General features: G+C 40.4%; 1 protein-coding gene and 1 long non-coding RNA gene across 4 annotated transcripts in view; one reads left to right on the top strand and one right to left on the bottom strand.

Annotated features, from left to right (window-relative positions):
- The window catches only part of LOC110408645, a 49,515-nt gene that overhangs the window by 5,101 nt on the left and 16,446 nt on the right, over positions 1-27,968 (top strand). The gene's annotated exons all lie outside the window — the stretch shown is intronic.
- Positions 463-27,968, bottom strand: MMEL1 (membrane metalloendopeptidase like 1). 3 transcript variants are annotated; one of them, XM_021417580.1, is made up of 25 exons: positions 27,729-27,968; positions 27,273-27,382; positions 26,332-26,386; positions 22,807-22,970; positions 17,996-18,055; positions 17,066-17,227; positions 16,578-16,658; positions 16,054-16,149; positions 15,757-15,875; positions 15,011-15,076; positions 12,593-12,727; positions 11,858-11,947; positions 11,593-11,729; positions 11,295-11,388; positions 10,931-11,059; positions 10,559-10,657; positions 9,966-10,049; positions 9,580-9,683; positions 8,533-8,591; positions 6,299-6,418; positions 5,627-5,760; positions 4,856-4,921; positions 2,519-2,614; positions 1,902-1,978; positions 463-1,514 (listed from the first exon to the last, which is right to left on the bottom strand). In XM_021417580.1, the coding sequence occupies exons 4-25, from the start codon at positions 22,958-22,960 to the stop codon at positions 1,415-1,417; spliced, it is 2,262 nt and encodes a 753-aa protein (XP_021273255.1). In that variant the 5' UTR covers positions 22,961-22,970; positions 26,332-26,386; positions 27,273-27,382; positions 27,729-27,968; the 3' UTR covers positions 463-1,414. The 3 variants fall into 3 exon arrangements, with proteins under 3 accessions (XP_021273255.1, XP_021273254.1, XP_021273256.1); XM_021417579.1 differs by lacking the exons at positions 26,332-26,386; positions 27,273-27,382; positions 27,729-27,968 and adding an exon at positions 23,107-23,629; XM_021417581.1 differs by lacking the exons at positions 11,858-11,947; positions 26,332-26,386; positions 27,273-27,382; positions 27,729-27,968 and adding an exon at positions 23,107-23,632.

Genomic DNA, 27,968 nt, shown 5'->3' with positions numbered 1-27,968 from the left:
AAATGCTACAATTTACCTAGAACTCGATTTCACTTTAGTAGGTGAAACTCACATTCATAAAAGAATTTGGAGGGCTTTATTCAGTGATTTAGCCTGCTCTTATTGTCACATGGGCAAGAACACTTCTGTAGATCATCTCTGATGGGCAAAGCTGCTTCTGTTATGGGATTTCATTTCTTTCCCTGTCGTTTAGATAATCAAACCTTTTGTTAGTTGTCTGCGAACAAAATTTGTGAAGCAAGCAAATAGTGTGATTTGGCACTTCACAAGCTAAGCACCAGTAGTTAGTATCTCGCTTTTCAGTGATCTCTCTGCTAGAAAGAAAAACATTTGCTGGAAGAGTATTTAAAATGTAGTATTAAGCGCTGGCATTTTAAAGTATCATCATCATATTGGAACACTTACTGAAGAAGGTCACCCAAATATTTCTATATTAAAATCCTTGCTGAATTGGCTATTGTGTTTTTTTTTTTAATTAAAAATAATGATGTTACATTTTTCAAGTGTAAGTTCTGTAAAATAGATTATGGCAAAATGAAAAGGCACGGGATTAAAACAACAAAATTGTTTTCATTTTCACGTTTGCTATTTGCCCAAAAGTATTTTATACACTTCTACAAGAATAAGCATCTTCTTAAATACATCTCTGCAGGAAGAGACCACATATTTTATCTATAACAATAGAATTTGTATTCCTATAAATGTGACTTTCTATCTGGCAATACTCACTTTAAGGTCACGTTACAGTTGCTCTTTGGAGCAGAAGAACTCAAGTGCAGTAGAAGAGTACAGCTTTGCATGAAGTCAGCAGCCGACAGGCATTTAACATACAGCTCACTTGGCAACGTCTCAAGACAAATAGCAATCTCTTACATCAAAGCAGTAATCAAAGTGCAAGTAGACAGACAACATGAGAATTTAAACTAGATTTAACCTGAATTTGGGAAGAATGCACTAGAAACTGAATCGGAATACTAGAAAACAGTTCTGTGAAACACTTCCAACGGGTTTGCTGAGTCTCAGAAGGCGTCATTGTAAGACATATTAAAATTATTGTTGTTTTCTGAAAAATAGATGTGCAGTTGCTTGTTGGTTTGTTGGGTTTGTTTGTTTGAAGAACTAGTCTTTGTAACCCTGATGTGGTATCTTAGTAACAGTCAGGATGTCATTTCCAACAGTCGTTTCTGTTCCGGAGCACACTGCGGCTTTCAGCACGGCCCATCAGTCACTGAGATACTTCCATACTTCCCAGTGGAACCATGAAAGCTTGAGTGCTGCAGTTTCCTTGATTCTCACTACAGTAGCTGCACCATTAGCCTTGGCTGTGACTGAGTGGGAGAACATCAGGCACGTAGTTGGCAAGAACTGTTCATTGTGTCACCAGTGTTTATCATTCTTGCCAGTAGTCCTTTGGTTACCACACTCTGCATTTGTCTGCAGGATGCATGGCAGTGCCTTTTTTACAGTGAAACACCTCTGAGAAGGCTTCAAAGTTCTGCAAAGATCCCATCACCCTGAACAAAGAGAAGAAACTTATTTATAAGGGAACAGTGCATGGAGATAATTGCTCTGGAAAACAGAAAACTACGTTCATGATGTAATTTAGTCAGGTTACTCAGTTACAGTCTCAGAGCATCACACACTTTAACTCTGCAAGAAGAACAAGGTTGACATAACTACTGAAATGCTCGAACAAACATTCTCTATAGATTGGCAAATTCACTGGACTAGTAAAGGAATGTACTCTTCAGCAGCATCCTAAGTGGGAGAATTTCTGTAAGTTAGCCTGAGTTTATCTTGTCTGTTAGCACGTAGCTGCTGGCATTGCAGCACTCTGTTTTTGCACTTACTAGTGCAAAGGATTGAACCAGATAATGCTATCCATCAGTAAATAAACCCACCTGTATTTCAGAGGGCTGTGAACATCTGTCTTTATTGACTGGCTAGCATATTCTGGTCTGTAGGAACCACACCAGACCTAGATGAGGAGAATTAATAATTAGCAGATCAGTATTAAAGGAAATTCAATTTGGGTACTTTCTTCTCATTTTTCAAAGTTCCTGAGAGGCGACCCTATTTATTACAATATCGTTGGAGTGTGTTTTAGAGAGGAAGCAGAATAGACACAATTGTTTTTCTAATTAGTTTTAGTTTTATCAGTATCTTTGGAATAGATAAACTAGCTCTCGATTAATGTCACTTATGTGTTTCCTCAAAGGGATGAGTTTAAGAGAGACAGTCTGGGAGGCACAATGTTAAGTCCCCTACTGTCAAACATTTGTTAGTCTACGACTGAAAACATATGAGAATTTCTCATCCAGGTTGTAGGGAGAAAATGAACTCTGCAAATTTACTGTTTCTGCATTGAAATAAAGTGAAATGTAGGGAAATAAGTGGAATCAGTAGCAACATCTGTAATCTGAATATGCATGGAGCCAGTGGTGAATCACTTTACAAGTGGAACTTTAGGGAGAACCCTAAACTTTAGTCTAGTCTGTGGGTTTCTGAGTGTTCTTACCTGGGCAAAGTTGAGGAAGAAAAGCTGCTTGTGGGACAGATTCAGTCCGGGCAACTTTGGTTCCTTCCCTTCCTGTTCCAGCCATTTTAAATAAGCCTAGAAATTATTGTAGATTCAATTCAGTGAAGCAACAGGATGGCCTATTCATACACAATGGGTGTTCTGAATGTTATACTGAAGTGAGAGAATTCAATCAGAGTTGTGTGTGAACTCAATATGTTTTCTGCTATGTTTTCCTAATTTTTGTCTTTCTGATACAAATAATATGGCTAATTTTATGGGAAAAAAAGTCATCACAATTATTCTATTGACTTCTCTGTATGAACAAATTAAGCACATGAAGATAATTTGCAGTCAGCTTTGGAGAAATCTTTGAACTGAAGACTGATCATAAACCAGGGAAAAAAATTCTATTTTCTTCCATGGAACTTGAGTTTTTGGTTTGTAGCTCTTACTGGGAGTGAACTTCCACAGCAGGAAACTATGTTTCTTCTTTAAGGAGGCACTTGCAGATCCATTCTGAATTTCTTATTGCTTTACCTAAAGGTAGGACCTACCACCCTGATGGACCATTTGTTTGCTACTGTGTCTCAGCAAGCAAGCGTGGCAACACGGGACAGGTACTTTCACCTCAAGTGTAGCTGGACATATATACAGGCTCAATAAAGCAACAGAGGCAGAATGACTGTGACTGCAGTTTGGAGTAAAATCATCAGCTTTTACATTACTTTTTCTGTAGGATTTTTTTGCATCTAGAAAAGAAGCGTTAAGTCTTCTCTGTACTTCTGTGCTGATGATTTCTGTGTCTTCAGGTAACTGCTTATAAAATAGCAGATAATAATCTTGCTCAATGTTAAATCCATTACCTCTTATTGTTACACATTAATTGGCCAATTTTCTTTTTTTAGGTATATTGACATAATGGAGACAAGTTAATGTGTCCTCATGCTGATTAATTTCAAATGTTCTATCACCTTATTCTTGTGGTTGCTGAGGTAGTCCCAAAGCACACAAAGGTAGAACTGGGGGGTTCAGATGCATTCAGCAGCACAGAGCCTCAGCAGATTCTGTATACAGGACATGTGTCATACCACGCTGCTCTTCCACATTTGTAATACATCTTAGAATCACGTATATATTCACATTAGTGAAGTAATTAATTTTAATGGTATTCCTCAGACTCTTCAGTTTAGATTTCTGAAAATTCAGGATGTTCTTCTATAAACACCCATAACTGTCACCATCTTCACAGCCGGAGAGAAGAAGTTTCACCCTGACATCTGCTAGGATTATTCTTAGAAAAGAACATTCCATGCTCACGCTTGAGCTCCACATGGAAAGAACCTTAGTGCCAATAAATACTGTGTTCCTATTCATAACGATGGCTTGTAAACCTGGAGGACTACGGATTCTGGACTTCCCTGAGGGTAGAAGCTGTCTTCCCCTGTTGAAATAGGACGATGTGCAGTGGTGTTTTTAACAGAGAGCATTGTGCTAAACATCATTTTTCAGCCACAGCAGAGAGGCAGTGCTCTGCAATATCAGTTGCATTTCTCTTATTTTGAAAATAATTGACTAGTTGAAACAACCTTTTTATCATGGAAAGAAGAGTTCTGAAATTATCAATTCTTGCATTTTTTTTCCTGCTTACTACAAAAAATAAATAGCATCAAGTTAGAAGAAACTTCTCTGCATTATTTCCCTAAAGCTTGTAAGACAAAGGAAGCCACAGAAGGAGCTAAGTGTTTAGAGACAGCTACTCTGGTAGTTATGATCTGTATTCCTTTTGAGAAGGAGACAGAACATCCATGTGTTCTTTTCTTGTCTTACCTGATGTGTCACTTTTGAGATCAAAGATGAAAAGCGTGAGAGAAAAAACTTGAAAAGACCACAGTTGCTCTGCTTCATAATATCACAAAACTGTACTGCTTAGAAATTAGAGTCTGCTGCCATGTGATAAGCTGCTTGAAGTCATAGCTGCCATTTTCAGAATTAGGGGCTTTAGAAAACTGAGAGTGTTTTACCTTTTTCCTGCATGACATTGTGGCTGTTTATGGACATGGCCCTTGTTTACCTGAAACTGAAGTGTGCAGCATCAAGCATTATGTTACATCAAAGTGTAACTGTGTTCTTCTCCTGGGTGCAAGAATGCCAGCAGTCCTACACTGGGTTTGGATTTATTGGAAGGTAGACTTCCAGACATATAACTAGGCTTGAGCTTTATGAACAGGGTAATAACATGTTAATTGTCCGTTTTTCTATGCTATATAAAGCAACCTGAATTTCTGAATTGCTGAATGTCAGGCAAAAATAACTCACAGCATATTTGAAATTTACCTTATAAGCCTGTCGGACTCCTCCATTATCTGCAATATTTTCTCCTAACGTGCTTATTCCACTGACCTGTAAAAGAATAATCATTCATTTACTCTACAGTCAGTAGCATCAGTCACCTACAAACCACGAGCTGAAGCAAGCTGATGGTCATGTCTGGAACAGAAGGTAGCAGTGACTTTGTGCTAGGACGAAGAAAGGAGAGAATGTAAATGAGGAATTAAAAGGATGAAAGATGTAGATTGGAATAGAAGTTTGGCTAAGAATATAAAATGAACAGACTTTGAGCTGCTGGGCAGAACGTACGCTAGCAGGAATGGCAAGATGCAGAAGCAAACACCAGATTTTCCCTCTTCCTGCAAAATACTCTAAATAGGGTCAGGCAGCAAAAGCACACATGATCCCAGCTCACTATTAACCCAGCTTGCAGAAGTGTTGCTGTTTTTCTAGGCTATGCTAGCTTTTTCATTCATCTCCTATTTTTATATTTTTTTCAGAAATTCTTACTTCAAATTTTAGATGGAAATCTGTCCTTTTCATTGGTTTATTGAAGGCAGGCTTTGGAAGAGAAGTAAATCTAAAACTAGGAGTTTTTTCTTCAAGAAGTAGTGGGGACTGCTGAATTCTTATCTCTAGAGACTGTTTAAACTCTATTACTGAATTTGCACCAAGTGCTCGAGATGGCTGTTTTCAAACCTGCATCAGCCTCTACTTCCCCTAAATGTCCTAAAACAAAAGATCCTGTCTATGCCTGTTCCTGGCAGCCGTACTTACGTTTTGTCCTCCAGCCAGCTCCCACGTGTAGTTCCCATACTGATAAACCATGCAGCGAGACTGCTCCTTGAAATGCATAGCTGAGAAATTGCTCCACCAGTCAAACATATTCCCATCTTTATCAAAATTCCTACCTATGTGAAAAATTCAATACATTACTGCCATACAGTATCAGAAGTGGGACTTTGTTCAAAACTGTTTTACACTGCATCATAGAAAGATAACAAAGTAAATTTATTTCATAAGTTTACACTGGGAGAAAAACGTTTCCTGTATTTCAGGACAGTGCTACCGGCTCTTTTATCAAAAAGAAGGAAAGAAGGAAGGACACAGAGCACAGATTTCATTTCACTTTAGAAGCCAGTATACCTGCTTGTACTGACAGTATTCCCAAATTTGATGATGCTGCAGAAGCAACAGGTTTTCCTGAGAATTGCCATTGACTCAATTTGTTTCAAAAGTCTGCTTGACACCTTGAGTGGCCTGCTAAATTCAGTGAAAAACGTTCAAGAGAACGCTCATAGTGTGCATGTATTGCTCCCAGATAATTAACTTAGCAGGTATGTGGATGCTTGTGCATGGAGACTTCAATCACAGAAGCGTATAATTTTTATTTCTTAGAACGTAATGAATGCAACTGATAGAAGAATACTTTCTGAGTTATCTTCTCACCATTGTCATCAAAGCCATGAGTAATTTCATGCCCAATAACCATCCCAATTCCTCCAAAGTTCAGGGCTTGTGGTTGGTGTTTGCTGAAGAATGGAGGCTGTAGAATCCCAGCAGGAAAAACTGCAAAGAGGAAGAGAGAGGGAGGTACTGGAAGCCAGATAGCTTTATTTCTGCATGCTTGGCAAACTAAGTGGTTATTTGCTTGAAAGGTCAGGAGAGAATCTAAAATATAAAATTATTAGAAGCACACACCATCTTGCCTTCTCATGTGAATTTGCTTCCCTCCGTATAAATGGAGAATGACAAGTTAATAAAGGTTTAATTTAGCACATCTGCAATTACAGTATCTCCTTTGAGAACCAAGCATCATTTACATTTCAGCTTTAGCCTCATTTGATCTGTAACATATAATGCAGTGAGCGAAGAACAGGAGGTTTAGGAACTGTCTCCTGGAGATGAGTACAGTTTGTGTTTTAAAGCCATTTTATAGGGGATCTAATGGATGTTTTATTGCTTTATTTTTGGTGCAGAAAGGTGAGCAATCATATGCTGATTACCACCAAAAACACCCAGCATGTAAAACATGCAGAGCAGTAACTGCTACAGAGCTCCAAATGCACTTGCATGTCAGTCGTGGGAGGGCAGCAGGAGGCCTGTCCCTTTCAGTCTTTCTGAGAAAAGCCTTATATAGAAGCAATGGGATTTAGTCTTCTTCCCATGTATGGAAAATGAAAGACACATGTGTTTCTAGAATTCAGACTGAAAGCACTTAATTCTAGTATGACATTTTCTAAGAATTGAAATGTTGTAATTATATAACAGATACTTTGTTCAAAGACCCATGTCTTCAAAGATTTTATCCATGCAGTTTTGGGGAGAAATTCATGAGACAAATGGCAGTAAGGAAGAAGCAGGAGACTGAAACAAGTGTGGAAAATTAGTTTCCACAAACTAGAGACAGGAAGAAGCAGGATTTAACTAACATCTACACTACTGGCAGCAGCTGTGCTTGGATTTTTGGCTTGCATATTCATCTACGAGTTAAGCCAGTTACTTCCACATTGTTTACAAGAGCAAAGTTGTAGAGGAACCAGGCTTCTTTAAGACCTGAGTTCACTGCCAGGAAAGCTGGCTCACAGCTGATTACAGTCAGTATAAAACCAGTGTCAATAAACAGGGATGGTGCAGCTAAATAGCCTGGTAGTGAATACAAGTGCAGCACCACGATGGTGTCTGGTAGCAAGCTATGGGAGGAGTGCAGCTGAGGCTGAAGGACCAGTCATAGCTTTGTTGTACCTACAGTATAGAAGTAAATGGAAGCTCCACAAGTGGGAAATAGTTCTTTCTGATGAAGCTAAAGGGTCAAATCATGAGTGCTTTGGATGTTCCTGCCTTAAGAAATAGATTATATAAATCTTGCCCTGGGGCTGTGGTTTTAGCTTGATGCTGTGAGGATACAGTTGCTGTCTGGTCAAAAAAGGCACACATTTTTCTCTTGCTGTATTGGGCAGTACTTAACATAGTAGATACTCTTGTTGCTCTGGGAATGCAAATAAACACTACGAAGTAGAAATGATTTGGTTCCTCTCCTGTTTGAGGTTCTCAGAGTTCAGCAAGGACTCTATAATATCTCCAGGCTTAACCTGAAATTCTGGCCACCTGCATGAGCTCAGAGACTGGGGAGTATGTGAAACCAGACACGTTCATCATGTCTTTTTGCATCTGAGATCTTGGCTACTAAGAACAAGAGGGATCAGACTAGCAACTCAGCAAAATATCTCAGCTCTAACATCCTTTAAACAGAGGCAAGTTTCTTTAGTGTAGTACACCTCTCAGCAAAATTATTTCTGTACCATCTGCACAGAGAGCAATCTGGAAGGCTGCCCTTATGTTTATCAGGAATGTGGAAATATGAGTAGAAACAGCCCAGAGCACACTCCGAGCATTCCCTTGTCGCTGAAGCTGGCACTTGTATAGCAGCAGTTACTGTCTCAGGCTTTCAAACATAAGGCCGTTCCAATTACAGTATATGAACTATGCCTGCCAAGTAGGGGGGCGGGGAGTTGAATATTCATCAACAAAGCTGCTGCTTGAAAAGAACAGCCTGCCTACCTTGCCCTCAGCTTCCACAAATGCTCAGGCAGGTTTGCCTCCAGACAGCAGACTTGCACACTTCTGAAGCAATAACAGGTTAACTAGTTCCATGCAGCTGTTTAAAGTCGTTATTAACCTACCTATCTGGTTCCGATTGGGAGAATAGAATGCGTTGACCACTGCAGCTCCAATTATCCATCTGAAAATAAATGTTGCACACAAAGTCAGTTATGAATTTTTTAAACCTTCTTTTTACTGAACTATTCTTATTCACAGATGTAGATTGCATTTAAGAAAAGGATTGAGAGAGGGAAGAAGGGTGCCACTGAATGCAGTTGTAAAGAAATACTCAGAATAGGAAATAGCTGATGTCTCACTTATTGGCATCTTTCATCCAAAAGAATACCAAATTAAAGAGAGAAACACATTTGCTCTTGGATGTTCAACAATGACACTGGGGTGGAATGCAGTAGCTGTTTACCAGGTCACTTTCACATTATCTGAGCTTAAGAGGAAATTAAAAGTATTACATTCATAAGAAAACTAACATTTAGAAGACATTCGGAGCAGCAGAAGGCAGTTACTCAAATTAGAAGTTAAGACCCAACTTATCTGTTGAAAAATTTTAATTAAAACTGAATAATCACAGTCACTGCAAATCTGGAGTCAGATATACAAATGTCTGCATTTGGAGTCCAATGTTTCATAGATAATGAGTATTAACTTCGAGAAGTAATTCTTGTTTGAAGTAAGCTTCTCTTGGAAAATCTTCCCCATAGCTTGACAACTTTTTATTCTTCGTATTTCTCCCCTTCCATCCCCCCTCCTTCTCTTCTACCTGACATACACTTCTGGTCAGCCCAATTCAAGGCAGTAACAGTCTGAAGCCATGAACTTATGGCAAGTGTTTAGCAGCATCAGGCATCAGCAGCATGTTCCTCTTCCCGCATCTTTTGTCCTCTCAGAGTCTTGTGGTGCCTTCTACCATTATCTTGACATAGCTACTTGTAAGCTGCTCTGAAGTTTAATTATTCCCTGCTTAAGCAAACCAGAACGTGTTCACATCTTCCAGGAGATGTAAACGTAAGCATTCTTACTTATCTGCAGCATATGACTTAACACAATAACACCATTATTTCAGGACTTAAGATGATGTATCTAGCATGCACATGGTCCTTGAAACTTACATGTCTTGGTCAACTCTTTCTCGAAGCTTTTTCAAGCTCTTTTGGGCTCCAGCTCTCAGATTTTCTAGGATGTTTTCAAAGTAATTGTGTTCACTGAAGTTTAGCTGAAGAAACAGATATTTTGGTATTGGTAAGATGTGCTTAATGAGGAATCATTTGTGCCACTGAATGCAGCTTCTAAAATATTGTGATTGCAAAGTATCACTTATAAATGCATGCAGAGAGCTACTTATTTTCTCAAGAGTTCCATACAGTCAAGTTTATATGCTTTCTAGTCACTTGGAAATGATAGCTACTTAGGTATAAACACTTGATGTGGCAAGAAAATAAGTGTAGGCTTTTATATAGAGGTGAGGTACTTACTGAGGTACATACAGTGTACTTACATTGGCATATTCTTGATCTAGTTTTTCATTCTGATCTTCCAAAATATAATCTGGGTAGCCAATCTGTTCTTTAATTGCCAGTGCCTAGAAGAAAAGAGTTTAACCTTTCCTCCTTTGATTCAAATTCATTTTTGTTACTGCCCACCTGTTCATGAGAACTGGGGATGCAAGTAGCTGAAAACATCCATACTGCCTAATGAGTCTTCAAACAAACAAACAAAAACCATGGAACATACAATCTCCTTCTCCTCTCCAGGTTTCCACTATGGTAAACTTGCAGACCCTACAGCACTGTTTGACAGGATTTGCCTTAACTTCTTTTTATTTATATTGCAACAGTGCCAATAGTTCTAAAGTCAATGAAAAGTTTCCTTTGAGGAATTGCATTGTATTCAGTTGTCATATTAGTTGATGCATTGGGTGTCATCTTCTCACTTATAATGTGAGGATAAAAAAAGGACAATGTCACAGGATGGATAATAAATAACAGGATAGTGAATATTAAACTTTTCTCATTTGGAAACAGTCATGCTACAGTATTCCAAAGATTTCATATTCATGAAAGAATACTGAAGTTTCACGTTCTCTCTGACCTTCTCACGAGCTTTTGCTTTAGATGCCTCGTCCATCCACTGTAACTCATCTAAGGTCTCAATGAACACTTCACGAATCTTATCTATTAAATCTTGGACCTAAAAGAGAGGTAGTTAAAAAATGAATTATTTACATGCTATTTTTCCCAAACACAGCTAAGGTGATGAAGGGTTTCCTATTGAAAACTGATTTCCCCAGAATTCTCTGTTTTGCACCTGGCATTTAAAAGAGAATCACAAATGAGTTCTTATGCTTTCTGACTCATGGCTGGTGGGTATCTTTACCAGATAAAATAGGCTGGGAGATCAGATGGAGGGGAATGCTCACTGTGGGCACTGGATATACAATAGTACAAAGGGGAAACTACATACCATCCTCTTGCTCTCACCAGCAAATGTCTCCCTGACATACATTGCTCCTACTGCGTTCTCCATGTTGTTGTTGACATAACTCACGCATTCCCTCCAGCGGGCTTCTTCCAGCGTTGTCCCATAAAGTGCCTGGAATATAAAACACCACAGGATCAATTGTGCTGACACGTCTTTTATTAAAAATCCTCTGCCAAACTGCTGCCTAAAGAGAAGGCTAACTTAAGAGTTTCTGTTGTTCTCTTAACTTTGTTTGATGATTACATGCTCTAACAATGTCTTTGTATTGACAAGGACTGGACTTGGTGAACGGGGGACTCTCTTCCTAATGAGACTGCAGAGCATAGTACTGGCAGAGAGGGAATACCTTCCTGTAGCTGGCTCGAGCATCCTTGAAACGCCGACTCAGGCTGCTGACTCGATCAATTACCAGTCGCCAGATGAGGTAGTTCTGGATGGTGCTGTGTGGAAAGCAAAGCTGAGTTTAATCCCTTATAAAAAGTAACATTAGTGCAGACTGTCAGAGGAACATCATACAGTGAAGCTGTATGATTCTTTTTTCTAAGAGAAGCCCTAGAAGAACTAGCAAGTGGGCTCAATAACTTTTTTCCACAGTATTTCTGTGACTATTTTCCTGGATATCCTTCCAAATTTTATTTTTTTACCTTGCTGAGTACTTGGAGATAATTGCTTTCAGCTCTTGCAAGTAGGGCATGCCATATACAACAACTTCTTCTTCAGGGTCAACCTGAACACTTACTGAAGACATGACTCCTTGGATGAAGAAGGTCCAGTTAAATTCCTAGGCAGAAAGGAAGACACATACTCCTGGTGTTAAGTGCCTTAGTAACTGTCCACACTTTCTACAGTCCATGCCACTGAATGTTCTAGTGTTGGTAGTAGAAGCAACAGTCACTAGAGAACACTTACGTTCAATGCAAACTTTTCCTGTAGCTCTTTTAAGGTCATTTTGTTGTATAACAAGGTTACATCATGCCTTTCTTCTGCTGGGGTAGTTGCCTGAAGACATTCACAAAGTTATTACCATTATCAGCTGACAGAGATGTCAATGGCTGAAGTCACATGAATGTGTGCACATGTACACACTTAAACATTACTGAGAATAAAAGCAGGTTCATTTTTTTGTGGGGGAGGAATGAGAGCACAAAGTTGGTGTCCAGTGTTGCTTTCTACACTTCAGTACAACAACTCAGGCACCACTAATTCAACGATGATTCATTAATATGTTGAACCAAGAGATTCCCTTCATCTTCCTCAGAATGGACAACCAAGCTTTTACAAGTCCACAGCACCCCAAAAAACCACAAACTAATGATGCAAGGGAGCTAGCCCTGGGGTTATCATGGTGTATGTTTAGCAGAACATGAAGTATTTTGCTTTAGGAGACTTCCAAAAAACAGTATGGACAGGACTAGAGCAGATGTGATAGCAGTGCGTACAGTAGACATAATTATACACGCAGAGGCTCTGATTTCTGGGCTGCTCATGGCATAGAAAGAAAGTTTCCTTCTCTCCTCACCCCCCTACTTTTTTTTTCTTGGCCATGAGTTTTTTACTGTGTCAAACTGCTGAAAAAAAAGAGTAAAACTCTTCCTCCTTACTCCTACCCAAACATCCTGAGAAGTTCTTCATTGCCGTACTCACATTTGCAATATCTGTTTCAAGTTCCATAACCTTTGCCATCTCCTCTTGGACAAACAAATCATCCTTGGACATATTCATGTCTTCTCGGATCATTTTAGCAATAGTGATCATGAACTGCAGGTAAGCTTCTCTTACCTGCACAGAAGAAATTGTATTTGTGCATAGAGTTGTAAGGAAAAGGCTTACTGTCATTTGTCATTAAGCAAATGATTGTTGTTTTAGCTTTTACACAGTCTGCTGTGGAAAAGTTTGGCTCAGTGGCACAACTTCTACGCTCCATTTTTATTTTTCTAAATTTTTCTTTTTCCTTACTGTAATAGATACTACTGCAATACTTAGGACCTCAGTTCATCCTGTAATACCTTGCAGTGCAGTTCCCAGTCTCAAAACACATAACAAAAGCAACATTTTTTGCATCCCTATGCAAGCTAACTCTGGAGTTTGGGTTAGAATTTCAACCAGAGCAAAAAGAAAGCTCTGTGCTTTGAGTAGCACTATGGGAATTAGTGATTCCTACTTGCCAAAGTACCAGGGTAAACATGGAAGGGTTTAAGTTCTCTGAAATTAATACCATAAATCCTCTAAACGCTGTTTTTACTGACTGAAAGAAAAGCTGTCTCGGATGGGTCCCACTGATACCTTTGCTTTATTTGTAAGAGGAAGCTATGGCTCTGAGTTACACCTCAGAATGGGCCTTGAAAAGATATTTGGTTGCTGAGTACAGATCTATGATACAAAAAAAGCTCAATATTACCTATTATTGCATACTTTTCTTCCTCCGTAGACCTTGGAAACCAGATAAATAACATAGCTGTTGTGAAATTGAGTCCGGGCACTTACATGATAATGGATTGTGTTTTTAGGCTGAATGCTGAGGCCTTAATCAGGCTGGACTCCCACAGGCCTCAGTAAGAGTTGTGCCAAAAGATGCTGGACAACGCAGAGGGGGAGTTTGGGTCATCAGTTTGGTTCATTGTTTGTGGGAAGTGAGCTGTTAAATAGCAAATAAAAAGGGGTTGTCTCTCCTCTTTATTCATAAAAATTAAAAACACAGCCCTTTTTATTTAATTATTTTAAATGCTATTGGGTTTTCTTTTGCTAAGTAAAGATAATCTGTGTACTGTGCCTGATTTTCTACCCCCTACGAGATGTTCCAAGGCTGATTTTTGAGCAGGGATGCACAAACATCCCTTTTAATGTAACTCCTACTAGAAAGGTTAAACTTGTAGAATAGAATCCTGGTCCCGGCAGCTCCCAGCAAACTTTGAGCAGCTCTTTGTTGTTCCCAACACAACCATGTGCAGATTGCATGTTGTGGATTATGAGACAGATGAAGAGAAGTTGGCAGTTTATAAAGGTGGCCAGAAGGTGTGGAAAAACAATCTCATAAAAATTTCACAGGAATGTATTTTAGACTATATAATATATGGAAATATATTCAAATACACCGAAGTCAGAAGAAAGCTAGTCTCTCTCTTCTGTTTTTATTTTTATTTTTTTTAATCTGTCTTTACAGCCACTAGACAAGAGTCTGAAATGCTGATCGTTCTCTCTGTACGCCCTTCAATTCATGTTAGGAAAATGAGTTTGATGTGGAGTTGCAAAGCCTCACTGCCAGTATGACATTATTGACAAAATAAGAAGTACTAAAGCATTATTTTGAGCTCGGAAACTGATAAATTAGTAAGCTGTTGCAAACACAGCCTGATAAGTATTTGCAGAAACCTCGCACTTCTGCCCTGAGTGCTGACAGAGAAGAGCAGCTAGGATTTCGTCTCTCACAACTGTCATGTAGTATTGGGGAACATGTTGGGGGAGAGGAAGGAAGTGGCAGCAGATTCTTACCAGCCGAGTAATTATATTCATTAATTAATATTGCTTTTGCTGTTCCATTTAAAACTTGATGGTTTTTTTTTCCTGAATGAACATGTGAACTTTTGGATATTTTGGTCTTGAACAGGAGTCATTTTGTGGTATTGTATGCTCGAATACAGGAGAAGAATTGTCACCTTAGATCGTACTTATAATCCATCTTTTCAGCACCTTCTATGATAGCAACCAGAGCCAGTGGTTTTACAAGAAGGTACAAGCAACATAGATTCACATTTTTTAGTGAAAGTTATCCTTCAAAATTAGAAACTGTTAAAAGTTATAAAATGCAGTTATATTTTGTTCACATAACCCTCTTCTGATCAGTGTGAATTAGCCAGTTCTGTGGAGTCCTGATATTTAGACATTTGTTCTGTCCTTTTGTAAAGTTTATGAAACTTTGGTATAAGTAGAGAAAAAACGTAGCAGTGAATGTGATAATCTGCTATGCAATGTGAAGATTCATATGGTTGAGTTTTCCAAAACACAGGAATACTTAATGATATTACTTTAGTAGCACACAGTAAATAAATTACAAAGGGTACTTACCCTTTGGTAGTTGCCACCATTAAAGTAGTAATCTCTGGATGGCATTCCTAAACTAGGTTGGTCAATCTGAAGGAGATCATACACATTTCTTTAGTTAGAGACGAACAGGAACTGGTGCTGTCCAAAGGTGTCCTTGAAAGGCAGCATGAAATGCTGCACATGCCATCCAGTGTTGGAATGGCCAACAATGAGCTTCTACCAAACATTCGAGAACTTCAGCTCTCTAGAAACTGAGGTGGGATGGAAGGTACAACTTCTGTCTCTGAATTTCTAGATGATGACAGGATGGATACTTAGCATGGGTTATTGAGAAAAGTCTTTAAGTAGTCATTGAGAATGAAAAATAAATTTAAGCAACTGAGAAAAGAAGCTGCTTGACTTGAGGGTTACACTTCATGCATAAGAATGCATGAACAAGCTCTGAAATATATACATACCTACTTTTGAAATATGGTATCCTGCTATATATTAAACCTCACAATCATTTTGCAAGTCACAAGCATTTTCAATCCTTAAATGTTGTAAATCAGCAAAGGTCCACTGATTTAGCTGAAAAAGCAAATTATGCTACCACGGAATGTTTCCCAAAATAACTTTGAGACGTATCTGACACTTGAACCATTGGATAAACTTTGCCAGTTGTGTATACACACTGACTTTATGGAAAGCTAATCCAGATGTAGGGGAAATAGGAGCACGTTATAATTCTGGTGCACATAAATAATTCCTTGCAATATTTTTCTTACATAGATGATATGTCTGCTGGAATCCCGGTCATCATTCCATACAAACATGTCAATGAGGACACGTTTGTTAAATCTGGAGTTCATTATGGAGAGTTTCTCTTCCATGCTCCAGCTTGGTTCTTGGAGATAAAAGGAAAAATATACATTATTTATTAACGTATCAATTTGAACAGGACATATATGTATGTGTTGCATCCTACATTTTAATCTTTTCTTCATAAGCAAAAGTCAGGCTATCCAGGACAGCTGTCACCTTAGTGCAGTCAATAATTCTGCGTCTTTCAGGCACAGTATTACCTTTGGTGTTATTCCAGTCTGCAGAAGCCACTGGCCAGTCTCCAACCATTGTTAAGACCTCTAGCAGAGGCAATGAATCTCTCTGCTCTATAAGACCTGAGAGAGAAAAAACAAATACTATTTTGTTTTGGGGAGTGAGGAGGAATGGAGAAAGAAGAAAAATAGATAATATTCCTTACAGTTTAAATCTGGAATTGAGTCTATCATTGTGAAAAACAAGAGAGACCATGAAATCGTCAGTCTCCTACATTAGTCTTCATAAAAGTAACAAATATATGTTCAGAGTTTGACTGAATTGCTTTGGAAAGAATGAAATGAGTTGCACTTTTGTATTCAGAAGGGAAGACTTTACATGTTTGAGGATGGCAATCAGCATCCATGCAATATACCAAGGCATCTGTATCCATTTGGCTGAAGAATACTATTCCCGACAAGGCCATGCAGATTACACGGATATTGACTGGACTTTACTTCAGGTTGTACATTTGATATTGGACAAAGGAACAAAATGAGAAGGGACTCACTCTCATTCATGCATGACTTGTAAAGTGTCTTAGCTTTCTGAAATGCTTCTCTGTCCCCTTGCTCTGAAGTCTCCAGCACACCTGGGCAAAGAACCATTGCCATGAGATTTTTGTCCTGGAGATCTCTGATCTTTTCATAGAAATCACTGAGAATTCAGGGCTGTGAAAAATACTTGTTACCTTAGGCTTCAATTACTGTTAAACTAGTGTGCTCTTTAAAGGAGCTATCAAAAGAAAAAAGTGTCAGGAAGGACATGCACGCAGCTCGTCCGTCTCCCTTTGAAGTTAGTACCAAACCACCTGTGGCCAATTGTTAGTGAGAACAGGATGTTATGACAAAATGGAGGTAGTAAAAGACCGAGAGATTAAAGGACTGGAAAAAAAAATCACAATCACAATCAACACTTCTCTCCATAATGTACAGTAAATAGTGAGAGCTGAAATTAAACACAAATGTGTAACCAAGGATAGAGAAGCCTCATTCCTACCTTTTAGGATGACCTCCAGCTCATCTCTCAGGATGTCAAAAATGCTGTATCTGGAGCTAGTTTCTGGGATAACATGTCGGTTCAGCCAGCCCCCACAGGCATACTGGTAGAAATCCTTGCAAGGGTCAGCTGTTGTGTCCATATTCTGAATTATTCTAGCAGCTACACATCAAAATTAGAGAGTTGAGTTCCATAAACTACCCAGTAATCTCTGGGACTACCAGAGACTGCCACCAACATGCCTGGAAAGAAGGCACCTTGCTCATGCTGCTTAACACGGTTAAGACTTATGCTCATGTATCAGGATTCAAAGGATCGTATTCTTTATTTAAAAACACAGATAAGTATCTGATAGCAGACATCTGCACTGCAATTGGAGTGCTTTACAGAGGGAGCCTGTGAATGACAGTATGATAATTCTCCCACAGCTCACTGCCTTTCAGGCATGAGTTTAGGTACCTGCCTATGAAGTCAGTGTTTCCAGGGGGTAACTGAACATTTGTGTTGTGGTCTTACCTCTCTTAATTGCATATAATGGAGTTATACCAGTAGATGCTCAAAATGAATAGCCCCAAGTGTACAATCCATTCTCCTTGACAGAATTAATTCTAAGGGGATTTTTGTGATACTTTATAGGTGTAGACTGTGTGGTCAATTCATATCATTCTGGCTCAGGCTGAAGAAATGTTGACTTTCTCCCTTACCATGAAAATATATAATGGAGAAATAACAATAGTTTGGGTTCTTTTTGGTCTCAGTGTTTACACATGGAGCTGTGTTTGAGGACAGCTATACTTGCTGCCTTTGACAGAAATAGTTCTATTCCTCTAATACTTATCCAGTCTTAATGCCTGCCTTCTTTATTCAGATTGGGTAGACAACTTGTAAAACATCACTTGTACAATAATCACTCATTATAAGAATCGTTACCTGCTGTAACACAACCAGGTGTGGTACATATACTGCCTGAATTGGTACCATAGGGAGTGCCTGTGGAGAAAGGAGTAAGAGAGCAGATCGAATTAGCTGGAAGTCACTGCCAGTGTCATCCACCAACAGTTCAATCTCAGGGTCAGTAAAAGATACCAGTGTCAAAAACATCCCTTATCTGTGGATCCATGCGGAACATTTCTGTGCAAGAACTACAACAGCAGTCTCAACTGTGAGTTTTAACTCACCTGCTCATTGTCTCTGTAGTAGAAATCTTTTGCAGTAGCTTCTAAAAGAGGGGGAAAAACCCAAACAAGAAACCAACTTGTGCCACTATTATGCGAAGAAATGAACCTGTACCCTCATTCCAGCAGAACCTGAAGAGTATTACTTTTGGTATTCATTTTCTCTTTTTTACTACCTAGTCTTGGTTTGTGAAATTCCTCTGGAGAAGAAAATCTGCAAAAACCCAGTGCGCTGCTAACGTGTCAGTGGTGAGCAGGAGCTGGAGCAGTGCCTAGCCCTTCCTGCTTGGTGCTCTCTGCTAAATGTGCTGCTGTGAGCCTGATGGCAGTGATACACAGGGTCCTGTGAAATCTGGAGCTTGACACCTCAACTTTGTAACAGCATCAGACCTGATCATAAACTTTGCCTTGATCCTTACTCCAGGGTGCTTGCAGAAAAGTTGCTCAAAACTTCCTTCCCATGAAAACAAGTGTTTTATATTAGAGCAAACAAGATTACAGTAATTCAGATAGAAATAAAACCGTAGGGAAGGAAGGAGGGCTTTGAAGTTCATCAGTGGAAGCAACATAAAAAGCCCCCACTGTGATTGGGAATGTAACATTCAGGGTTCAGCTGAGAGTAGTTGTGCTGCGTGGGAGTAGGTCTGCGTTAGAATAACTGCATGCCCTGTAATAGTCCAGTGTCTAGCAGTCTGAATATGGGATGAGCAAAATCTGTGTAACAATATGAAGCTTCATGTGGAGGGGTTCAGCTTTTTTTTTTAACCAGGTGAAGCAAGCACAGTTGGTGGAGTTTCTTAAACTCCCTAATATACATTTAAAAGCCATGGGTTCTTCCATGGAGAAGGTTAAAAAAATTATATATATATATATATATATATATATATACACAAACTTCTTTCTAGGGAAAAGCCAATATTCAAAGCCATGCTGAAATTTTCCTTAAGAAGTAGGACTGGTAAAGGTGAGAAGGAGCGCACTGAGTATGCTGTATTTCTTCCATCATTTCTCAGGGATGGGACAGGACTCAGCTGAAGCCTGTTTTTAATCGAAATTTCTCCCTTTAATATAACCTCGCAGTGTTTAACTTCGGTTTTTGGAATCCAGCTGCTTTCAACAAGATTCTAAACCCTCATTCAAAAAGCACTTGTGATTGTGAAAAGGTAACTGAGATGCATAAGCAGGGAAGCCAAATCTGTTCTGAAACCTTGGTTGCATACACAGTGCTCTGAAACTCTGCCACAAAAAGAGATGATCAGAAATGGCTGGTGAGGGGCTCTCAATTTACTTCTAAAAGTGGTTCTTTTGTGTTTTTTTTCCTGACAAAGAACTAAGCCAGCCTGACTGTGTATGAGGTATGACCAACACTGTCCTGTTTTTCTTCACGAGGTATTTGTTGAGTCTTTGCTCACTTGACTGAGGCTTTGCATGCTGCACTTCTTGAACCTCAAAGAACTGGAAACACATAAAACACATCTTTCAACCAATGAACACTTGTCAGATGGAAGGCATTCCTCACTTCCAGCCTGGCCAAGCACCATCAGAGAACTGATAAAGGAGAGTAAGCTTTAATGGAGCTAAATAAAATGACCTTAGCTGTGGTCCTGCTCCAGAAAGAAGAAAAGAAGCACTCCAGACACAAATTGAGAGGCCAACTGCTCACCAGAAAAATGGCAGCACTGGAGTCAGTAAAGAGAATTCCATTGCCTTGACTTCACAGGGAGCCACTGAGCAGTTTTATGTTTACTGGTAAGCAGCAGGTTATGAGAATCATTTCTGAGAACTGTAGAGCACAGCAGATCTCTCCAGCAGTTCATCTTCCGAATGACGACTTTTTTAAAAACACAAGTTGCTTATCACAGTCTTACTGCAGTTTCTTTCTAGACATCAAAACCTAAGCAATCATTCTCTGAAGTCTCTGAAGCATACAGTTTGTGTTCAGTGTTTTGCCACTGCGCTTTTGGAGAACCGCAGATGGCTGGGGATGGCACGCATTGAAGCCATTTAGATCTACAGTTGTCATCAGGCAGTAAAGAGTGAGCTTCACCTTTCAGCACCTTACCTATTTTTCCCACAGTTCCCATCTGCAGGAGTGCTGTCAGCACTGCAGGCTGCCTTTGTTGCTGTTGTAACAGCACATTGTTTGCAACAGATAATGTAATTCCCAAATTTAGCTTCTTTTCTCTGACAGGACTGTCCATGCCAGTGTCTTCAGATAGACTCCATAACCCAGATAGTTCTTCTTCAGTGTGCCCTGTAATCTCTTGCCTACAGTCTGTCAGTAAGTGCAGCTGAGACAGAACTTCAGGTAGGGATCAGCAGTCAGAACAATGGCGGCTTCTGCAGCCCAGTGTGTGGCCTGGCACTCCCACTAACAGCATTCACACTTTGCATTCACTTAGCTCCATCTTAGCAGAATTGGGACAGAGAGGAGTCTTGCCACCCAAATGTCGTTTTTCTGTGACTTTTGTGTTAGCTGCCACTTCTTTAAATTCTCCATCTCCTTTGACTGGGATGCCTCACTAATGAACATTCATGGAGCCAAAGAATGATGAGGCAGCGGCAGTCTAGGAGGCGAGCCAGATCTCAGCCACAACCTTTTCTTTCTGTGCTGGTGCTGAGGTTAGATACTGCTCCCAGTCAGCAGGCTCTCACAAATCCATTCTTTAAATGCACATCTATTCCATTCACAGCATAGGAAATGCAGGGGGCATGGCATGGCTTTTGGAAATCCAATCCCAGAACAAGGTGCTCCTTACTTCAAGGATTGTATTTCTTTTTGTTTGCTTGTAAACTGCCTAACAGGTGCAGGAGTAGGCCCTCAGCTCTAGCAGCCTGTATAATAGGTGTGACCAGTGACAACCAGTAGGGATGCAAACGAAGAGAAAATATCTGCAAATCTTACCTGAGAGAAACCTACAAGCCTGGGAGCCACGAGGTGAATAAAATATCAATTAAATGGATAATTTGAGTGGTCAGGACTGGCAGTTAGGTGAGAATGCGAGTTGTTTGCAACTCTCATCTGTTCAGAGAAGTCACTCATTATGACTTGACAGCTACAATATGTGTTGAAATGCTCTTCAAACTGTAACCGCTACAAGTGATGAGATTTGGAGGTTGGTAAATATTTGTGGAACGTAGCTGAGAGAGAGCTATGAAAAGGCTGCAGAGATGTATGTGTAGGTGGTGATGGAAAGATGTAATTGAGAGCATGCTGTAGTCAGATTCACAAACGAACGACTTCACTTGTCTGCCTCCCTTCCTATGCTCACCCAAATACTACTCTGCTATTCTTACTAAACTTTTTTTTTTTTTTGCTTAGTTAGGCAAAGTTTTATGAGTGTGAAAGCTCCTGTAGATATCAAAAATCCCCAAAGAGCTTTTGTTTAACTGCTGCTGCTTGAGCTTCAGTCTTTTTTGTTGATTTGTTTTGTCTTGGTATGTAGATAAAAGAAGAAAAAACTTCTAATTTTCCATTAGCTAAATAGCTAACAGGCCAAGCAGCACTTCAGTTTTGCTATCATTTTGCACTCACGTTCTGCTCGGGAATGTCTGAATCTGGGAAACATTTCAAATGAAAGCTTAATTGCTGCTACAGGCCTGAAAAATATTGAAATATTGGAATTCCTTTTCCACAAACAACACTAGCTTTGTATGCAGCACAGACTCTTCCCATGGATCTGGATGTGAGACCAATATTTGGACAAATATTAATAATGCCTGCATTTTGATTTGCCTGAACCCAAGAAGCAATGTGTGCAGCAGGTTTCTCGTACCTTTCATGCATCCAAGCAACAAAAATTCTTCATAGCTCCACGTTCTGATACAGAAATGCCTGCTCTAGGACCTAGCTTAGGGGAGTTTTTTCTCCTCTCTTAAGGTAGCAGAGTAAATATGAACAAGTTCTTGCTGAGCATTACGAATACCAAATGCTCAGGGAATTCATCTAGCATTGGAACAAATGCTGATAACACTCAATTGCTGGCAGTGAAGAAGTAAACAATAAGAAAGGCTTTTCTCATGAATTATTACTCCCCAAAAATGGGGAGTATCCCTGCTCTGCAATTAATATCTTTAGGCAAAGCACATCGACCGTGCCTCATTGTCAGGTTTCTGGCAAGTCATTCTCAGGAAAGTCACTGAAGCACATTTCAGCTGGAGCTCAAATTGCCCGATGCAATATTAAAGAAGTCTCTCTCCCCCCCTCCAGCAGTGCACTGACACTTCTTTACGCTTTCATATTGTACTAGAAAAGATGGAAATGTAATAACACACACACAGGCATATCTCCCCTCTAAAATAGTGCAGCATTTTTTGACCTTGGTCAAACAGATGATAAACTCAACAAAATGTACAAAATTACTTAAATCTTACTTCGTATAATTTAATAATGAAATAAAATCTCACAATCCTCTCTCAGTGAGCTTCGAACAATGCAGAGATAGCCAAGTCCCTCAGAGAGGTGAGCTCACCTTCTCTCTGTATTTTTGTTTTCATTTGGCTCTGCAGAAAAGACTTGAACGTTGTGAGCAGGGAAAAAAGGAAAATTATTCACAGGTTACTTACCTCTGCTGCTGGCATACAGGATTCCCAGGGCGACCACAGAGCAAGTCATGAGGAGCAGCAAGACAGCCAGCCCAATTGCCACAAAGTGCCAGGATTTCTTCCCAGATTTTGTTGATTTTTCCACAATATCCATTTGACTTTCTGATTTCCCCATTATTGTAACTCTAAATTGAGGAGGGGAGGGTAAGAAAGAATTAGCTGCACAGCTAAATCAGTATGGGGTAAATGCATGACAAATCAGGGAGAAAAAGGAAGCAGAATAAAAACAAAGATAGGTAAAGAAAACTTCCAAATTATTACATGTATTTGTCCATTTGATTGTCCACAGATTTGCCAACCTCATTCTCCATTTTCCGTGCCTACCAGGTTGCCTGCACTCAGGGTGTGCTGCTGGGGCTGCGCTGGGCTACGCCAGCCAGACTCAGTGGTGCCGTGTCATAGCTCCAGGAGCCTGCTTTGGGAAGTGTGAGAAAGTCTCATGACTAGGCTGGGCAACTCCTTTCTCCCAAAAGGGGAAGGAGGGGAAAATCTGCCTCCTTCCACTCCTCGCTTTGGAAAGTATCTTGCTGTTTCAAATAATTTTCCTCTCTTCCTCTGTGGATGTGAGTGGCTCTGTTAGCAGCAGCAGAATCCAAATAGAGATCCTTCCAGATGCGAGCGCCTTTGAGCTGTGTCTGCCTTGTCCTTAGCAGAGATGAAGGGTTTGGAAAGGAGAAGTCTCCTACAGCGCGTCTCAGCTCCCAGGCTTGCCGGAGCTCCTGACCCCCAGCTCCTCAGTCTTCTCAGAGCCATTCCCAAAGTTCTGAGCTCAGCTGTGTGCAGTTCCCAGCTTCAAGCAGACGCTCCTGAGCAGCAGGGGGAGGAGGGGTTGCATCACGCAGGCAGGCTGAGGGCTCCGCTCTCGCAGCCTGCACGCTGCATCGCTGCTGCTGAGTTTCCTCCAGCTTTCCTGAAATGTGCCACCAGGTTACTTGGCTGCTGTGCTCAAAGGAGGAGTGAGAAGTCAGAGGTGGAAACGTACCGTAAGCTTCTGGCCCTGAGAGTGCTGGCAGCTTTCAGTGTAATACATGGCAACAGTTTGTAGAGTGAAAGCACACTGATTTATACATAGGTGCGGGTAATGTGCAGAATTCCTTTTGTGCTACTCCTTGAAAATCTAAAAGCTAACAGCTGGGTGAGACAGCAGAAGGATGGGTATGTGATTTCCCTTGGGTTTCATGTAATTCTTTTCCAGAGCTGACTTTGGAATGGAGGGAGAAACAGTTTGTTCTATTTTTCTTTTGTTTTGTGCATTGAGCTACTGTAACTCTCTGCCAAAGTTAACCCTCCATAGATTTTAAGGTTGTTACCTCACAACCTGAGCTCCTCACCAGCACTCTCAGCTTAGAGTGCAGCCAGAGGGAAGTGCTGGGGGCAGAGCAGGGGCTTCTTTGCACAGTGCTGTTTACTGGGATGTGCAGAGCGTTCTAAGAATATGAGCACAGACATATTTCCCTGAGCAGGGTAGGACACAATGAACGCCAGCTTCTTCTGCCAGGAGTCTAAGCCTCTACTAGTCAGTGCTCTGCCTTAAAACCTCTCTAAGAATTTGCCTTTCCTTCAGAGTAATGTTACGTTAGGCATCTGTCAAGTGTGAAGGCAGCTATTCTTATCCCTCCATCTGAAGAGGGATCCAAGAACTCAAAGATCAGAAAAAAAAACCCATTGCTTTTGCAGATCCTGGGTGTCCGTATGTGAAAGCTAGTCACAGAAGGGAAGGTTGCCTAGTAGAACAGAGCTATACATTTAATTATGTGCCAAATGATCTATTATTTCTGTTTGTAGGGAGTTCCACCTCTAGCAAAAGAACCTTCTGTGCACGTGAACCTTCTTTCTGATTGCACAGTTTTATTGTTGCCATATGGTGCAGCTGGTCCTGAGGAAGGTCTACATATTGCAGTAGACAAGTGCCTCACAGGATTTATTTGATGCGGATATTTTTGTAATGTGGCTGTAAGATACCAAAGGACGTGATTTTGCCCATTGGACAGATGGAGAATCAAGATGCCAAGAACCTAAGACCTTTATGCCTCCTGCTTTCTATGGATTGTGATTAACATGGTGTCTGAGGCTGGGAATGCCATGAGGGATTTTGAGGTGCAGACCCTTGCTCCCTATATAGCCAAGGGACAGGGAAATGACAAAGCCCTAAGAAACACCTGTAATAAATGATTCAAACAAGGCCTTAATTGAGGTCATGCCTAAGCACCAAGGACATAGATCTCTTTTGTCCTCAGATAATTTGCAGATTCCCTCAAAAAACATTGTCCTAGTCATAAAGAGAATACTGCAGATTGTTTTTAATTTTCTTATGGGAGGAATGGGAACTACTTGTGGCCTTTTTTTTTCCTCTTATTTTTTTCTGAGCCTTTTCAATAGTAGCAAAGAAAGCAAAACAGGATATTGGGTTCTATTTAACTTACAAGAGTTTCAGGACTGGTGCTACCTTATTTCTAGTGGGGACACAATAAATTACATGTTAACAGGCAAAGGACATGTGTATGCCACCTTCCATTGCAGCTTTGCATTTCACTTTCTGGTTCTGTTGCTTTGGATTCTGCTGCTGATGGGTATCTATCTCAGGTATCCAATCAGAAGAGATTGGCCAGCAAAGAGTGGATTTTATTTAAGGCATGAAATCTTATTTTTTTTCCTTTCAGTCATTTTTATTCACCTTGTCTGATCTAGCAATTGTAGTTATCCCCATATCCAGGTAAAAGTGCAATACCAGATTTGAAATCACTTTGCATGTGAAATATTTTCCAGTTTTCCTTAGTTACTGCCCCATGGTTTGTGAGGCAGGGCTATGGAGAGTACTGTAAAACTCTTCCAAGAAACTGCTTAAAAACTCTCTTGTTATTTTTGTGTTTGTCTTTAGGATAGCAAAGAACCACAAGTCTGTAATGGTAGCTAATTTCTGTGGTGACTTGTGTTTCAATGTTCGGGTTACACAGATACCAAGATATGTATATATGGAGAGAGAGAGATTTTTGCTCTCACTAATATAAAAAGGAAATCTCACTTGAGCCAAGGTGTATACAAGTGATACATTTACTATCAACACCCCATTTTGCTTAGTACCCCAAACAGTATGCGATAGTCCAGTATTGTAGAATGTTAGCAGCGGTCTTCATTAACCTCACCATCTCCTCGCTCTACGCTATTGCACTCTGAAGAGTGAAGGGAGCACTTAGGAAACGGGCAGAAGTTAGTTTAGTACATGACTTGCCTTAACCAGCTGTGTGTGTAAATAACTCCCAGTAGATGCACATCCAAAGGAGATTAGAATCAGTAAAGCCTCAAAGTTTAGATTCTCTTTCAAAACTCATCCTCATTCTCTCTCTAAAGACAGTGACGCTTTGAACACCACCAACAAATTATCAGACATTAGCGCTATGAGATATAAAAGACAGTGGTTTCTGCAGTGAATTTCTAGAAGCATGCTCTCTGCACAGAGAAGCAGGTAAAAATGAGAAGTTGTCTTACCTCTGTCTTGTGGAGAATGTTTTTCAGCTCCAGAGGCAGCTGGTTTGTGTGCTTTCTGCAACAGAATTGGACGTTCACATTTTCCAGCAGTCAGAAACAAATGCTTGTTCTCATTAGCAGCACTGATATCCTAGCAGGGCTTCTCCCGAGGAATGGTCTTGCAAGTACTGTGCCTACATCTTCCTCTCTTCCCTGGTACATTCACTCACACACAGGTCTGCCTGCAGACTTACCAGGGAGAATTAACTCTTTCCACCATATTAAAGATCAGTTGATCTACACTGAAAAGCAGATTGTGCAGCAGACAGTACCAGCGCTCTCCTTAATGGAGTAACATGATTTTCTAGCCTGTTAGCATTTACAAAAGTCTCTCCTATTACAGTAATTAATTCTTAGGAAAGTTCTCAGTTTAATTTGATGTGCTTTTATTCTTTCCCAAGAGATTTTCAAGCATCTGTGTCAGGAAGACTTATTCTGGAAGGCAATGTCTAATTTTCCAGTGCTGAATATTGCAATTCCGTTTCAATGACACAACATTCTAAAATTCTATGTGCATGAATTAAAGATATGCTTTATTTTGCTACATGGGAAGATGGATTGCAAGCAAAATGACTTTAAGTTATTTTACTTGAAATTATTTCCAGATCCAGGATAGATATAAATGTCAGCAGGAATGTTCATTAAGTGTGTACTGTGTGTGTCTTTCAAATGAAGGAAGATATTCAGAGCAATTGAAAAAAGCAGTGTGTGCAACCAGTCACATGAATTGGAACACCACCTGCATCTCACTTGAATGTAAGAGATAAACCATAAGATAATTTCTGATAAATTGTTACACATAGTTTCAGCAATACTATGCATGGCCTGAGGTCCTGAATTATCACAGTGCTGATACATGTGTTTAACGTGTAGCACATTTCCCCTTTTCACTTTCACATCACCTCTGCTCCGCACCCGCTGGGTGGGACACTGTGGGCTGTGTCATTCAGGCTGAGGATGTCCCGAGTGTGCGTCCTGAGAGAGCACGTGGTGGCTGTGGCAGAGCCAGGAGCTGCGGCATAAAAGATAGAGAGCTGTGGTCAGTTGTTTCATGGAGTAACTGCTGGAGGTGCCACACATCAGGAACGGACCCTGGCTCCATTCAGAGAGGTGCCTGACTGCCCACTGGCAAAGGGTCTGGACTCTGGCTGCACCTCTGTGGTTAGAGCTGCCCTTTGGGGACTGGGCTGGGCAGCCAGCCCTGAGTGCAGAGCAGGGTGCCGAAGCGGCGTGCAGATAGTGATGCAGAGCAAAGAGCCTGGGCTGAAACCCAGGCAGTGTCGTGCCTGTAAAAAAGTACCAACACGTACATACTCTTTTCCTTGCCATTGTCTACAAACAAAACACAAAATCTGTACCTGTGGGGTGCCCTCGATGCTTTCTTGTTCCCACTGAGGGCTGAGGCTCTGAATTTTCTGGTGCCAAAGAGCAGCACAAATAGACAAGGAGGTGTGGAACATCAGAGAGAACACAGGGCTGACCTCAGCTAGCATCACTGACCGGGGAATGGGTTTGCTGAGAATCCATTGCTCTTTACAATAGCATGTCATCTTCAAAGCATTTTATATCCAGGATTAAGAGATACAGACAAATATCTG

This window comes from Numida meleagris, chromosome 20 (assembly GCF_002078875.1).
Source record: "Numida meleagris isolate 19003 breed g44 Domestic line chromosome 20, NumMel1.0, whole genome shotgun sequence".
Classification (NCBI taxonomy): Eukaryota; Metazoa; Chordata; class Aves; order Galliformes; family Numididae; genus Numida; species Numida meleagris.
This window is presented reverse-complemented; position numbering and strand designations above follow the sequence as displayed.